Source organism: Apis laboriosa, unplaced genomic scaffold, assembly GCF_014066325.1.
Source record: "Apis laboriosa isolate Shangri-la unplaced genomic scaffold, ASM1406632v1 scaffold49_cov149, whole genome shotgun sequence".
Taxonomy (NCBI): domain Eukaryota; kingdom Metazoa; phylum Arthropoda; class Insecta; order Hymenoptera; family Apidae; genus Apis; species Apis laboriosa.
This window is the reverse complement of record NW_025223500.1, coordinates 1,039,795-1,057,146: the sequence shown is the minus strand read 5'-3', so window position 1 is coordinate 1,057,146 and position 17,352 is coordinate 1,039,795. Positions and strand designations below refer to the sequence as shown.

General features: G+C 30.2%; 1 protein-coding gene across 5 annotated transcripts in view; it reads left to right on the top strand.

The window, feature by feature from the left end:
- The window catches only part of LOC122716853 (puratrophin-1-like), a 431,619-nt gene that overhangs the window by 287,824 nt on the left and 126,443 nt on the right, over positions 1-17,352 (top strand). For all 5 annotated transcript variants that reach the window (XR_006347106.1, XM_043940302.1, XM_043940303.1 and 2 more), the window contains 4 exons: positions 116-205; positions 965-1,054; positions 6,801-7,018; positions 8,557-8,695. Coding sequence is in view for 4 of the 5 variants with exons in the window: in XM_043940302.1 (XP_043796237.1) it covers positions 116-205; positions 965-1,054; positions 6,801-7,018; positions 8,557-8,695 (537 nt within the window). In the remaining variant the exon portion in view is untranslated. The remainder of the gene's footprint in view (positions 1-115; positions 206-964; positions 1,055-6,800; positions 7,019-8,556; positions 8,696-17,352) is intronic.

Genomic DNA, 17,352 nt, shown 5'->3' with positions numbered 1-17,352 from the left:
ATTTTGTTGTATATTTTACGTTACGTACGCCCCTTTTTGCAAGAGTTATGGCAAGATGTTGGGGCAAGAGTAAATTGGATAATGACACACGAAGGGGATGATTGTCGTTTTGCAGGGACGAGCGAACGTTTCTCAAGCGTTACTTGTGCACAGTTCTGTCGCCGAGGGCTCGATCAACTCGCAGTTACCTTTGAGCTGCGTCAAGGTGAGCAAGATCAATTTGATTCTTATATTGATTTTATTATAATATATTTGGATTTTGTTATATATATATTTTTAATTATATTTTCTTAGTTAGAAAAAATTATAGATAATTATTTATTTCTTCCTTTCTGATTTAATTTTTAATTTTTTTTATTTATTGATAATTGAATAATAAAATTTAATCTAATCGAAATGAATGAATAAATTAAATAATAATAAAGTTTAAACGATCTATTTTATTGTCAATTATTGGTGATAAAATTTTATTAAAAAAAAACAATATAATAAAAGAGAATAAATTTTCACACAGTTAAACATCAATAAAAATAATTGATTTACAATAATTCGCATATAATGGCCAATACGATATTATCAAGATATTTCTATTCGTTTAGATGCGAAGAATGCATTAACATCCCCAATTTATGATCCAAATTAATTACGATAGAAACATTAATACGCCAATGGACAATGAAGTACATGGTCTCCATGTACTTAAGCATGCACACGTGTCTTTCACGGTGAAAGGATTGAGCAATCGCCTTCAGTGTGCCCCTTTCCATCGTCAAACGCGATTATTGTTTGCTCGATTCCATACATTATTTCTCGTACTTCTATTGGTCACTCACATCTCGTTTCGATATCCTCGACGAGAATAAAAGAAATCGTTTCTTCTCGAGCACGATTTTCGAAGACACATTTGTAAGAATCGTTTCTCTTGTCCGACGGTTAAAAGCGTTTTTTTCGATTTTGCTTTCAGACGACTATCGTTGATGAGGGCGCTTTGAGAGAACATATACCCAGGCTGGAGCGGAGCCACGACCAGACGCAATGGATTGCGTTTTATAAGGTAAACTAGAAACCATCATTTTATTCACTTTCTATTCTCTTTCTTTGATTGTTATACTCTTTCGTTGACCATTTGCATATAAAAAAATAGGAAATGTAATGTAATGCTCTTTTTTATAAGATGAAATATTTAGAACAAAAATACTCAAATCATGAAATATATATAAATTTTATTATATCAGAAAAATATTGTATCATATAGTTATATAAGAGTGTAATACTTTAGGAGATAATATTTCTATGTGAATACAATTGTTAATATTTATATATATAGATTTTCTTTAGTTATCGATAATTTAATATTTTGAAAGCTTTGATATTTCTTCTTGAAATAGAGACGAAGGGATGAATTGGAAATTTATTTAAATTGAATTTCATTCGATTGGTTCTATGTTTAATAAAAACTTTGAGTTGAGTTGAATTGAATTTTTCATTATCATCATTTATCTTTCAAAGTGACAATTATAGATTATAATTTTCAATATTTTTATCCATAGAATTACTCTAATGTTTTTTTTATTACTTTCAGTTTGAATTTTTATAGAAATCCATAGTTTTTTTAATAAAAACTAAATTTATGAGAATCTTCATTATCTTGTAAAATTCTTCAGTTAAAAATTTTTCAAAAGAAATTTCTTTTGATTTCTTAAATGAATATTTATATTCAAATTTTTGATGGAATATCTCACCAAATAATAAACTACATGAAAAATTTAAAAGCCATCTTATTTCGGCAACAATTTTCATTTCAATCATAGAATCGAAAGTAGTTAAAATGATTGATAGTAAAATTTTTCTTTTAAATTCTTCTCTTGATTGGTGTATTATTAATGACGCGTTAATTTTATTATAACCATGTTTTACATTTTTATTATGTTACTGATATATAATATATTATCGACAATCTTTTATTGCGATATGCTTAATTCATCTTAAAATCAATCGTTTAAGAAATATTCAATCATGTAATTTTTTATCATGAATTTTATATATTAAATGTATATTCATTTCCATTCAAGAATGTGTCGTGTAGAAATATGACGTATTATCATAAATAAAGTATCGCAATAGATTTAATAACCAACAAAGATTTCATGAATCGAGTAAAAATTTTGCGTAAGAAAAAATAATTTATTAGTCTTAAACAGTACAAGCTTTAAATGAATTAAAAAAATAATAAAATAATAATAATAAATAAAACAATAAAATATTATTATTATTATTTATTTATATATTTCATATCAAATAAATAACTTTTGTATCTCAACGTTTAAAAGCTGAAAAGATACATTCCTCGATTCTTCAAATCACTATCCTTTTATCACGTTTTAACCAAGAAAAAAAGAAGCTTAAGGGCAATATTGACAAATTATGTTATCCTACTAACTCTTCTCTACAACAAGATTCCCTGACATCTCACAAAGCAAAGAGAAAAAGTGATTCTCCGGTATATTCGATCTCCTTCCACCCAAACCACTCTCCCTCCAAACCCTCACCTTCGAGTTTAAGCACCCTAACAAGCAAGCAGTTGAGCGAGTGACAGCCAAGTCGGGGCAAGCTCATCCGTCTGAATCGAGATTCGCGACAAATTGCTTCCGAAAATGATCACGCCTCGACAGTGTGTCCCATCATATGAGAGAACGAGGGGGAAAAAAGAGATGGAGGGGGACTAGCGATGGAATCAAATTCAATACGTACTCATAAATTTAAATCAAATGTAAAACATTCTTTTCGTTCTCGATAACATCACGCGTTCATTCGATTGGCAAAAATTTCGATTTTGACGAAATATTCGAATATTCGAAGGTATCGTTTCTTTTTCTCTCTTTTTTTTATTATTTTCAAAATTATTTAAATATTTTATTATTTTTTTATTTATTATATATATATTATTTATATATATATTTTATTATTTTTTATTATATTTATTTAAATTTTTATTAATAATATTTATTTTATTTTAATATTTATTTATTATATTATATTATATTTATTATTTTATTTTAATATTTATTTAAATTTTTTTTTATTATTTTCAAAATTATATTTATACCATTGAATTACCATTACTAGCTATGGATGAACAATGTATGATAATAGTAATTGCAAGTCGTAAAATTGTACACAAGAAAATTTAAACGCGAAGAAGAATTTGAACAATGCTCGAGTGTTCTAGTATCGCGAGATACTCGATCCCATCACTAAATCGGGACACGAATTTCGCCGGGCCGGTTGACTGAATCACGACAGTGATTCGGCAGGTTGGATGAAAAATGGTTGGGCGATCGTGAGCGGAATAATTGTATCGGGTCCCTCGTGAGCCGCGGCGCAATTATTGTCGAGGAATTTATCCCGGTGGCACTGACCGATGTTACCAATTTATCCGTGGCTCTCAACCCACGGCCAAACCGCTTAATGACGTTTTAATGGGTCCCGTTAAAGGGTGGAGGGGCAGGGAAAAAAGAGAGACGCGTCTTCGCCTGCTACCGTGATCGGTCACGGTTTTTGGAATCTCTTTTTTCTTTTTTTTTTTTTTTCCTCGTTGGCGACGAATGCATATATATATGCCTCGTGTATCATTGACGTGGATTAAAGCATTCATTCGAGGTAATTGGTGGCTGGATTATTGAAGGATTAGCAAATTGTGAAACGAAGATTATACGATTTTCGAATTCTGGTTTGTTCACCGATTATGTGTATCTGTTACCGTGATTGTCGCGTTTTGTTTGAGGGGTTGATGGACGAACTGCTTTCTTGGCAAGTGTATATAGTACGATAATTTTTTGAATTAACAATTTTGTATGATTATACGTAGTTATTATGTTTAATTTGGATTCGGTTTTTATGAGTTATTTCTTTGATGATTGTATGATGTACAATTAACTGTTTTTTTTTTTTTTTTTTTTTAAGTAGCACAATTTTGGTTAATTATAATTACGGTTCTTGTATCTGATTTGGGTTCGATCTCATGGGTAAGTGAATGTTTCTTGGGAATTGTAATAATCTACAATTAAGGATATAGGGATATTTTCTGAATTAGCATAATAATATGATATTTAGGATCAAAAAATTGCGTTAGTACGTTGAAGTTTCAAATCAGAAGGAACGAAATAAGACGATTATTCATCCTTCTTAACTTCTTCACTGCAAAAAATATTCATGCACACTTTTACTTTCCAATGAATCCTTTCTTTCTTTTTTTTTTTTTATCATACTTAATTTTCGTCAACATCAAATTTTTATAGTCGTATGAAAATATTATTAAACGAAATACAATAATTAATATAATAAACAAAAGATATAAACAATTAGTTCGTTTCTCAATTTTATTCAATAATTATTCAATATAAATCATCCATTAATTCAATAATGGATCAAATTATAAATTATTGTACAATGTACATGTCGTGGGCTAAACGACATCGTGGCGTATTATCTCCGCCATTGTAAATAGCGCAATAACGAATTCTATATCGGTCGGTAAAGCGAGTGTCGATAAAGCGACACGGATCCGAGTCTTCGCCGATTCGACACAACGGTTATTCGCGACCTTGCGAACGATAATCGATCGGGAAACGTTACAAGGAGAAAATTTCGCCTGTGGAAAATGTTCATAAATAACGGTCGAACCCGCGATCGTCGTCGAGATAGCCGCTCTAACGTAGCTGCAGGATTCTTCGTCGTAGGAAAGTAAGGACTCGTCTTCCACGTTCCTCTTTCTCGAGGAATCTCGGGAACGAGCGGCCCTCGTGCGTGGTCGAATAACAGCTTTGTCGTCGTTGTGCTTGTCGTTCTAAAATCCTGTAAAAGCTTTCACGATGCTGAACGATCCATCCGTCCACGGTGAACGGTTGTCATAATGTCATTATGAGAAAGACGAGGCTGGGATCGTGGATTGAATGATGGGAGTGATTGATAAGTAGAGAACACGTGTTCACGTTTGAATTAATGGTCGGAGGAATAATTTATGGTTTGGAAGTGTGATCGGAAAGCGAATGAGGATTGGGTCTTTCGTGTTAAGAACTTTCGTTTACTTTTTTTTTATCTTGAACATTGTCGGGAAGCGAAAAGAAGGCAGCTCCTAGAAATGTCTGGATATATCATTGCGAAAGTTAATGAGACATCTAGTGACGAGAATCGTAACGATATATTACGAATTATTATATTCAAGGTGTTATATTAAGTGTTTGGAAAAGTAATTTTAAAAATCAATTTTAAGATAAAAATTGATGTAAAATGAGATTTTATTTTTAATTTTTCATTTAAGTTTGCATTAAAAATGTATATATATATATACATATTGAATTATTATATATTATATTATATTATATATTATTATTATTATTAATTATTATTATTATATTATTATATTATATTATTATATTATTATTAATATATTATATTAGTTAATCATTGATTGATTATTTCGTTGTTAGATTATTACTTGACCATTGATTGATTAGATGATGATTTGGTATTCATTCATTGATCGATAACCGATTATTAAATTAATATCTCGTATATATTATATTTTTTTTTTCTTCTCCTTTTTTATTTCCAAATAACAGATATTTATTACATATATCATGATAATTAATTACGAATCAATATCTTTTTTAATGTCGGATATACGAACAATCAAAATCAATTTTAAAACGTTTTGTGGGTATAATAAATGGTTGTAGCGAATAATTTTTCATTCTAATCGATTCTTCTAATTGCTTTTGACGATAAATCATCCCAGATCTGTTAAACTTTTTCAACCTTAACAGTTATTTGAACAATGACAAAGATTCGAGAAATTTGAGTAATTGTGTAAAAAGTTAAGAAGAATCATGACAGAATTATGAATGAATGATCGATGTTGCAAATTTAAACCGAGATTGTCTTATTTAAATATGTTTGATTATTGAATTTAATTCATAAACAAATATAATTTTATTCGTATAATAGTTTAAGAATTATGTAAAAGAAAGATTCAGAAGCCAATCAATAATATATAATACATAATATATTCTCTGAGAATGATTTACATAGTACAATAATATTTTTATTGTTGAAACTTTCAATTGACAAATCAATTAAGTAACTTGAATAGTTTAGCCACTTATGAGTAGAAATTTTCAGAAAATATGATTTATATTGATTGACTTCTGTAACTCTCTATTTGTAAATTGATTATATCATTGTCTCTTGTATTATTATAATACAACTAACTAAACATACCACAGTGAATGTGAATTTTTTTTTTCCAGATATTGTACGTGTAAATAATCTTTGGATATAGAAGAATGCTATTAAATGATTTCTATAATACTAGCTTAGGAATAAAAGCATGCAATTTGCACATGAATGATTTTATAGGACTGAAATTTGTCATAGATCATATCTATTACAATAAGTAATTGACTATTGGTACTGCTATTTTTCCTTTTCAATTTTTCTAATTCTGAAAGTATCTTTCTTAATTACATATCTTCTCGTTTCGATCCTTCAATGATTTTCTTTTTATGTTAAAAATTTAATGATCGTAGCAAGGGCAAACACGTCCATTTAATATTACGAGAATTCCATTACAATTGAACGTAACTTATTAAATACAAATTCGTGTGTAAGAATAGACGAAAATAAAACGAAAATTATATATATTTGTATTCGAAAATTATGAATAATATTCCATCAAAATTAATCGATCTTTTTATACTTTTCATTTTTACATCTGTTGCACTCAATATATTGTCTTGCAGGACTACGACGGATTAATGGCGGAATGGCAATCGGCTGGTCGCAGGCTCGCCCTCGAAATGTCAGAACTGAAGGAATGCACTACCCTGTCCGGCACGTTGACGCCTCTCGGTCGGCTCCTGACGGATCCTTCATTGAGAAGAACGTCTCGAGATGCTGAGGAAGCGATCGCTTCTCTAGAGGAACGCGCGGCACCCCTTATTCATCTCGATTACATTAGGTTAGAGAGTAATAGAGACTTAAAATAGTCTTTAAACTAACTAAACAGAATCGTGAACCGTCTTTGTTGATTTTTGAAATATTGATCAAAGACGAAACGTGGGGTACGTTTAACAGAACGACAATAAATTGATTTGTTTGAGTTATACATACATTGTATAACCTTTGATTTTTCGTACTAATATCGTGTATGAATTTTAATAATATTTGTACGCGACACGATGTACGAATAGATTTTTTTTTAAAATTTCATAATTTTGCTTTTTACATTAAGTTTAATATTTAAAATAATCGAAAAGTGATTATAGTGGTTCCAACTTTAATACTAACTTTTTGTAAGATATAGCATATTTACATAGAATGTTAATATGTTCGTGGAATATTTTCGAAGGATCGATTCAAGAGAAAACAAAAATATGAAAGTCGATATACAAATTTAAATGAAACGAGAGAGTTCTATCTTTCTTTCACTTCATCTAAAACTTAAATTATAATTTAACAAACAAGTTTCAATCAACTTTTTTGTACATCAACTTTTGTGTTTGTGCTTTTGTTATTATTATATCTATTAATTTATTATGCAAACATTAGATCCTTTAAAGGTTAAATTAAAATTTACACGACGAATTGATTGAAAAGTAATAAACATATAAAACAAAAGTCACTAAAATATTCTTGCAATCTATTCCAAATCCAAAATTTTCTCTTTAGCTTCATTGTCTATTCTAAAATGAATATCCTTTCTTTTTGACGTACAAAAGAAACTGAAAAAAAACGTAATTGCATTCTGATAAAATAACTTACTATTTTAAAACTATATCACTCATAAGTAAGTAATTAAATTTTGTACATCAACACAATATCTTTTACATTCTATTTCAAAATTACAAGTACATTATTTTTATACGATTACTTTTCAACCAATCTTCCTAACTGTGACAATTTTCATTAATTATTTGTACATTTCCCAATTCGAAAGAATTAAAATCATATCTTTTACATTCTATTTCAAAATTACAAGTACATTATTTTTATACGATTACTTTTCAATCTTCGTAACAATTTTCATTAATTATTTGTACATTTTCCAATTCGAAAGAATTAAAATCATTAGATTTCCGCAAGACTCGAGGCGGCGGATTGTTAATTATCAAACGCATCTCTCCACGAAATATTCGCCTATTAATTCACCTCTCGTCGAGCTCCTTATACCATATACTTCTCGCCGTTCCTTTCAACGACGTCTCTTCCCCAAGAATTCTCATCGCCTCGTCTTAGCGGCGAACTTAGCGGAAGAAGAGGTTGTCGGGACGCGAATGCTTACATATTTCCACGTGGACATGGAAACCGTGTGACGGGGAAGGGACGTTTTATAACGAAGACGATAATGTCTGTGTCGTGTTTAGCGCCCACTCGCGGTGCCGAAGGGACGAGCGGCGCTGGTTAGCGTTCGATGTTTCGTTGGCGATAAGCCAAGCCACCAGGGGGAATTCCTAACGGTGCGTCACCGATTACGACGCCTCCCTTTTATCTTTCCAGATTGTCGGTGAAACGGGCACGGAGGCTGGTGGAGGAGGTCGGGAACGCAGCCACCAGGCTCGAATCATCGTTCGAGTCCCGCCGCGCGACTATAAGGAATCTTGCGGTTCTCAGGAGTATCGAGGACCAGGCGCACGAGGTGAGTGATATATCCGATAATTTTAATCAATTTTCTTCAGAGGAGATTCAGATTATTGGTTCGATAGGATCGATTTGTTTACTTGTTTCGAGGGTTAGAATATGCGAATATGTATCCTCTTCAAACGAGGATATTTATTTATTTTTTTTTTTTTTTTAAGATTTTGAAAAGTAAAAAGTTTTCGTGAAACGTATCAAGTTTTGTAAACCTTTTTTTTTTTCTGTTATGTGGAATTTGAGAGATTTTTTTATTTATTAGTTTAGCTAGTTTAAAAAAGAAATTGATTTTACAATAATTATATAATTAATTATTATGTAATTAACATTTAAATATTTGTTAATTATATCCAATGAGTTAGAAAGATTTGATGAGAATGAAATGTAAACGAATATTGAAAATTTTGAAAAACAAGGACGCGAATCCATTTTGTATCAAAATTGAAATTAAATGAAAATATTTCCTCGAAATGAATTAAATTTTAGCACAAAATCAAATAATCGAATCCTTAATTGAATCGAAATCTGTGTTTATCCATTCAAGAAAAAGGTTATAACAAATTTCGAAATCGCATCACAACTTTTACTTTCACCGCGAAAAGTCTCACGATTCTCGTTCACATCCTCATTCGAGCGAACGAAATCGATCGGAATTCCCCTTTTTTTCCTGAATCGTTCACCATTTCCTCTCGACGTCCTTCGACTAACCCACTTCCATCGAACGTTCCTTCGCCCCAATCCCTCCAGAACGACGCTCTCCCCCTCCCCCTCCGTGTCACACGCATGGAAATCGCGAGTGTTTAGCCGTGTTTCCGATTCGACACGCGGCGTTATCGCGGGGGAGTGTTTGCACATAACCGAGCATAATCGATAATGGAACGTCGGCTGGTCGTTAAACGGCCGTCGACTGGGCCTGGCGCTGTGGGAATCGGCCGATTATTACACATGGATCGCGGAAGGAGGCTCGAGTTTCGTAATTCCGCGCCGGTTCCTGAGAGATGGATTGGATTGGTTGCCAGGAGTGGACGACGGAGAATTCCCTAGGGAGAATTGACTTCGTTGCTTGGAGCGTAGTGAAACTTGCGACCATCTAGTGAAATAATAGGGAGATATATGTTTTAAATTACGATCTGCAGGATGGATGGAAGAAAGTGTAATTTGATTCTTTGTTGGATCTTATTGGATACTTGAAATCTTTCAGGTCTCGTCTTTAATAATGTCAAATTTATTTAATAATGGAGCTATCGGATATTACAAAAGATTTGGGATTTTTTGATTTTGAAGATATGTTATTTATTTATTTTTTAAAATACTCTTATTAATGATCTATGTAAAATATATTTAGGTATATATTTAGGTATAGGTATATATATTTAGGTATACATTTATATATATATATAGGTATATATATTTAGGTATATATTTATATACCTAGCTAATTATTATATTAATTATATTATATATATATAGGTATATATTTTATATATATATTTAGGTATATAGGTATATATTATATTATTATACCTAAATATATTTAGGTATTTGTAGTAACTCGATTGTATTATTTATCTTGTTAAAAAAAACTTCTTTAAGAATTTTAGTTTCTTATTGTAATAAACTGTCTATAATGTATCTGTCCAAATAAATTGCATATGCAAATTATTAAAATCAGGATAATATTACGAAAATGAAATTGAGACAGAAATATAATTTAACATTTGATTGTGTTTCCGTTTGTATAAAAATCAATATTAATTTTTTCAACTCGACTGTTTTGATAATTTTACTATTTTATGACAAAATTTAAAAATTAAATTTTCCAAAACAAATACTCGTAATCTAAAAATTCTCGATTAATGAGTAAACAAAACGTATTGTTTGCAATAGCTCATTGTATTATGTTAATTAAACGTGTAATCAGTTTGTCGTACGCACCGCATGTACATCGGCAAACATGTGTCCCATACACGATCTATGCATGTGATGGCTCACGTTTCTGCCGGAAACACGTAATCACGCGTAATGTAATTGTGTCGACGATTCAAAATCACCTTAGAAATCGAACGTAGAAACTGGAATTTAGCGAAAATATGCCATTACCTTGCTTGTGACGTAACGTTTTTGCACGATTAAAATTTACATTATGAATTCTAGGGAATTTCTAGGGATTAATTCAATGTTTTTCTTTTTTTTTTCCCTGTCTACGATTCAAATAGACAAATTATTCAACGCGACATTGATAAAAAAAATAATAATAATAAATGAAATCTTATTTAAATTAAGAATTTTCAGTAAAAAATTAATTGATGAAATAATATATTTATTCGAAAAAGTTACTAGTGATTCAATCTCTGTAGTTATTGAATTACGAAAAATAGATTAGAATAAAGTATTGATTGTAATAATTGAATAGTAATAGCTAATTAAAAATCTATGGATACATAATGTCTTTGTGCGATTGAAACTTACATTATGAATTCTAGGGAATTTCTAGGGATTAATTCAATGTTTTTCTTTTTTTTCCCTTTCATTCAAATAGATAAATTATTCAATTTCAATTATTATTTATATTGATAAAAAAATAATAATAATAAATGAAATCTTATTTAAATTAAGAATTTTCAGTAGAAAATGATGAAATAATATATTTATTCGAAAAAGTTACTAGTGATTCAATCTCTCTAGTTATTGAATTACGAAAAATTTAGATTAGAATAAAGTATTGACTGTAATAATTGAATAGTAATAGGTAATTAAGGATCTATGGATACATGATAACGTCTTTGTGCGATTGAAATCTACATTATGAATTCTAGAGAATTTCTAGGGATTAATTCAATGTTTCGTTTTTCTTTTTTTCCTACGATTCAAATAGAGTCGACAAATTATTCAACGCGATATTGATAAAAATAAATAAATACATGAAATTTTATTTATTTATTTAAATTAAAAATTTTCAATAGAAAATGATGAAATAATATATTTATTCGAAAAAGTTACTAGTGATTCAATCTCTCTAGTTATTGAATTACGAAAAATAGATTAGAATAAAATATTGACTGTAATAATAGCTAATTAAGGATCTATGGATACATAGATAACGTTTTTGTGCTTATTTATTGTGTATTGAAATCTACATTATGAATTCTAGGGAATTTCTAGGGATTAATTCAATGTTTTTATTTTTTTTTCCCTTCCATTCTACGATTCAAATAGACAAATTATTCAATTTCAATTATTATTTATATTGATAAAAATAATAATAATAATAAATGAAATCTTATTTAAATTAAGAATTTTCAGTAGAAAATGATGAAATAATATATATATTTAAAAAAATTACTAGTGATTCTCTCTAGTTATTGAAAAATATTAGAAGAAAAAGATTAGAATAAAGTATTGACTGTAATAATTGAACAATAATAGCTAATCGACGATCTATGGATACATGAAATTGATTTGTCATAGATTATTTTCATAGATATTTTAATAAAAATCTGTGAATCGAGGATTAGGAGTGGAAGCGAAAAAAACGTTGGCCTTATTGCCGGAAGATTCACACGGTCGTGATTTGAACAGGTTAATATCGAACATTTTGAGAAAGTTCTTGACCCCTCTAATGACATCATGAGTTACTCACGTGAGCCTCACTGTCTAAAGTTTCCCATCACTTTCTTATAACTTTCATCGAAGCGGTCAGTTGCTTAGTGTCGTTAAGGAGGTCAATAGCACCGATGACCGAAATCTCATCTCGGCTAAGTCTCGTTACGAGATGTTAACTCGTTAATCGTTATTTAATGGAAAAGACGTGACGTGAATATTCATAAGGTATCTGTCCATTATAACAGTAAAGGGATACCTTTGTCATAAGGAATTTGAGATATGCCATTGCTCGCTTCAAAGATTTTTGATTTTTTTCATTTAAAGAGATTATCGAATGTAGTACTAAGGGTGTATTAATTTTTCTTTTATTCATTATTATAGGATTTTATTAATAATTAATATAATATTAAGGTAAATACAAATACAAAATATTATAGTAATATTAAATAATTAAATGTGAAATATTTTCAAAAATATTTTACATCATTCTCATTCTAAGCTTACAGATTTATATTTTCTTATGATTTATATATTTATGATATATATGTAATAAATTAAATTACTATGATTCAGTTAACAGTTTTGTTATGAAAAAATAATTTTATTTATTTCACACAAATTATTCTCATATTATACAATTGATTTATGAACATTAATAATTCATCGATACCAGTGTTTCTTTTTCAAAACTGAGGAATATTTTGCATCGTTCTCTAAGTTTCTCGATTCATTCATACACAATCTATATATTCAAATATAAAAATAATATTCAATGTTTCATCAGAAACGAAAAATTTACCAATCTCGACTTCTGTGCCAACATCTCTTTCTTATTAATATTATCAAATACCACACCGATCCAATCATTTCATGAACCAATCACTTTTACTCGTCGCTTATATAAAGTAGATCGTTGAACAGGGGAGAATCTTGATAAGCAAACACGAGCCGTATAGCCACATCCTTCGAATTCACCAACTACTCTCCTCGATACGACCTCCTGGAGGTCGATGTATCGAGGAAGATCCGTGCAATCCTGGACGACGTACGCCTTTATACGGCGAAATGTCTCGCCATATAAGCCGACGTTCGAATCTTGATTCGAAAGGATCTCGCATGATGCCTTTTATTTCGCGTGACGAACAGTGGCGCGCGTTGTTCGACAGGCGCGAGGATTCGTTTGCTTGTTTGGGAAGTGGGTCGATGCCGACAATTGTTTAATTGTTGGCGAGGGGCGTGGACCGCTTTCACGTTGCGCCTCGACGAAAACGAAAACCGGGAAGAATTGGCCCTTGTTCTCTGACAAGGGTATGTGTACCAGTGAGTAATTCAGTTTGATTTTATAATAATTAGTTAAATTGTTGAGGATAAGAAAAAAAAAGAAAGAAAGAAAAAGGATTTGAAAAATCCTAATTCAGTTTGATTTTATAATAATTAATTCAGTTGTTGAGGATAAAAAAAAAAGAAAGAAAGAAAAAGGATTTGAACAATCCTAATTCAGTTTTATTTTATAATAATTAGTTAAATTGTTGAGGATAAGAAAAAAAAGAAAGAAAGAAAAAGGATTTGAAAAATCCTAATTCAGTTTGATTTTATAATAATTAATTCAGTTGTTGAGGATAAGAAAAAAAGAAAGAAAGAATGAAAAATGATTTGAACAATCCTAATTCAGTTTTATTTTATAATAATTAGTTAAATTGTTGAGGATAAGAAAAAAAAAGAAAGAAAGAAAAAGGATTTGAACAATCCTAATTCAGTTTGATTTTATAATAATTAGTTAAATTGTTGAGGATAAGAAAAAAGAAAGAAAGAAAAAGGATTTGAACAATCCTAATTCAGTTTGATTTTATAATAATTAGTTAAATTGTTCAGGATAAGAAAAAAAAAGAAAGAAAGAAAAAGGACTTGAACAATCCTAATGGATTAATAAAAGTTAGAAAAAGATTTTTGGTTAGTTGTTAGCGTATTCTATTTTTAGAATAATTGTTTAAAAGTTTCTATAATAGTAATCTAAAGGAAGCTAAGAAAGAAGATATTAAAAGACTCGTCTAAGTCTCTAAGTAGTATTATATATTCTAGAATTTCGAATACAATGATGGATGAATATACATAAAAACAATAAAAAAAAAGATTGCATAAATATTTGTTCTCTTTATTCTTGTTTTCGAATTATAACGAATTTCTTCTTTAATATCTGCTTATCTTCACAAAAAAGGTTCAAAATGATCTTTTTGCATCACAATACAAATTTGAAAATGTTTTATGTTAAGTGTTTTATTTTTTTCCATTTCTTTAGGTATTATTCGTATTTTCTGGAAATTTTGTTCAATTTTTTCACGTAGCATTTCGACATTACTCATTCTGCATACGATAGATGTTTTATATTGAATTATGTTTGTAATAATCGAATTCAAATACTTTTTTCTTTCGATAGAATTATTCCAATATAAAATTCGTTATCACTCGAAAAGAAAGTGAAATAAAATACACATTTATATGAATTTTATTTATTGTTTTCATGTTTATCCATTTAAATTCGTTTCTTCGATGCAACAGGATATTCTATACAATATAAAAAAAATTTATAGTTATTCATTGATGTGTCTAATTCATTATGCGATAAGTTTTTGAAAAATGATAATAATTTATAAAACCCATAAAAAAATACATAAAATACAAAAAAAAAATACATAAAAAGTGTTGTCAGAAAAAATTATCTTAATTCACTTTCAATTTCACATTAACTAGAAATTACTCTAAACAACTACTAATAAATACATATTTTCTATTATTTTCTATATATTAATTAAATAACTTGCTACTCAAATTTACAGGATATAAAAAACGAGTAAAATTTGACTTTAAAATTTTAAACACTTAGATTATCATAACCAATCTTTTTTCCAATAATCATTTGAAAAAAGAAATGAAGGAAAAAAAAAAAAAAAAGAAATCTGATCCCAATTAATTCCGACGAATCCCACATCTCAAAAGCAGACACATTCGTGCCTCCTCCTCCTCCCCCCAAAAAAGAAAGAAAAGAAGCTCCTTACCAAAAAAAAAAAAAACACCCACACGCCATATCCTTAATGAAACGCGTTGAATGGCGCGAACTCGTGGAACGACGACGAGCTCAAGACAGCTCGAAGCGGATCACCTCGGCGCATTCCGTTATTACGCGTTCCACTTCGATCGCAGCAACCACCTTCGTCCTCGAGGCCTGCCCTCGACGTCGAATGCTCCGCTTCGTCGTCGTCTTCGAGCTCTCCGTATTTGGTTCACGGAAATAGCGCGCGTGTACCGGGTCGGTTGGCACGAAAAGGAGGAGGAGGAGTTGAAGATAAAAAGGAGAGAGAGAGAGAGAGAGAGGAAAAAAAGCGTAGGAACGAAGGAGGATCAGAGGCGGACCGATCGGGCTCGAATTAATTGCCGTAACACCGGTTCCTCCCTCTCGACGAGCGCCACGCACGGATTCTCCTCTGTGGGAAAGTATGTTGAATGGGTACGGTGCATCCTCAAACGTTTCTCGAACGTTTCTCCGATCGCGGGGATGCGGTTCGCTTTTTCCTCTGATCTAGATAAATGCTCGTATTCTTTCCGTGAAACGGGATACAAAGGAAGCTGTCTTTTTTTGTTTTGTTTTTAATAGGTGGAGGAAAATATTATATGAGAGAAATATTATATTGTAATATTATAAAAATATTATATTGTAGATATTTAACATATTAATAGAGGAAGATGAATTGTAAATCTGTTTGAAAATGTTATGAAAATTATGTATGAATAGGCGTGTAGAGTTCTTTTGAAAAAAGAGTTTAATTTTGGATGTGGAAAAATATGGAAAAAAGAGTTTAATTTTATACTTCTTTCTTATTTTTGCACGTAGAATAATCTTTTATTAATAATTCACTTGTATTCAATCAAAAATCATTTAAATTTAAAGTCTCAAACAAAAATATTTTAATCCTTTTTTTCCACTTATTTTTATATATGGAATTATCTTTTGATAAATTGTATTACTAGTTATCACATATATGTGAAAGTGTTGCAATATTAAAATTTAAAGATTGGAATAAATACTTTGATGAAAAATAATCAATAAATATATCTCTCATTAAAAAGAATCTTTAATCAACTTTTTACTTTCCTATCTTTTCATCATTTATTTTTATATATGGAATTATCTTTTGATAAATTGTATTACAAGTTATCACATATATGTGAAAGTGTTGCAATATTAAAATTTAAAGATTGGAATAAATACTTTGATGAAAAATAATCGATAAATATATCTCTGTCATGAAAAAAGAATCTTTAATCAACTTTTTAGTTTGCTATCTTAACAAAAGAAAGGATATCGTGTATATCTTGATTCAAATTTCTGTGACATCAATCACGGATTTATCCATTTAAGATTCAAACCAAAGATTAAATTCGTTTATTTCTTCGATATATCGCACATGTTGCACTGGAGCATATATCGATATATCGTGGAAACACGGCGAAACTCGGCTAGTTTCCCCTTTTGCCCGTGACTTTTACACTCAATTACACGCGATGGATCGAAACCACGTCACGTTTCACGTTTACCCGCACTTTCCACTAACTATCGGTTAGTGCCAGCCGGTATTAGATGCTTCTTAAGACTGACGATTACGCGGCGTTGCTCGAGATTCGAAATGGAACGCGAAGCTTTCGAAAGGAACCGCCTTCACAACACCAAGTGGTCGTCACGCACGGGTCTTCCGATTTTCTGCCGTGCGAATCATGTTGGACGCGCCCAGTTTCCGTTAGGGGGGAAAAAAATTGGAAAAATTGAACTTTCACACCGCGATTAGAGCATAAATAATGACGAATAATAATACCAAATGGTATCTAATGCCTTCTCACGTCGCAACATTTTGAACTTTATTTCGAAAATTATTTGCACGTTCAAGGGATAATGCAAGAGAGAGCTATACGAGCCATAATGCGTAATAAGAAGATATTAAGGCTTTTATGAAAGATATATTATATGTCTATGAAATAAAATGATATTTTTTAATTCTTTCTTAATTC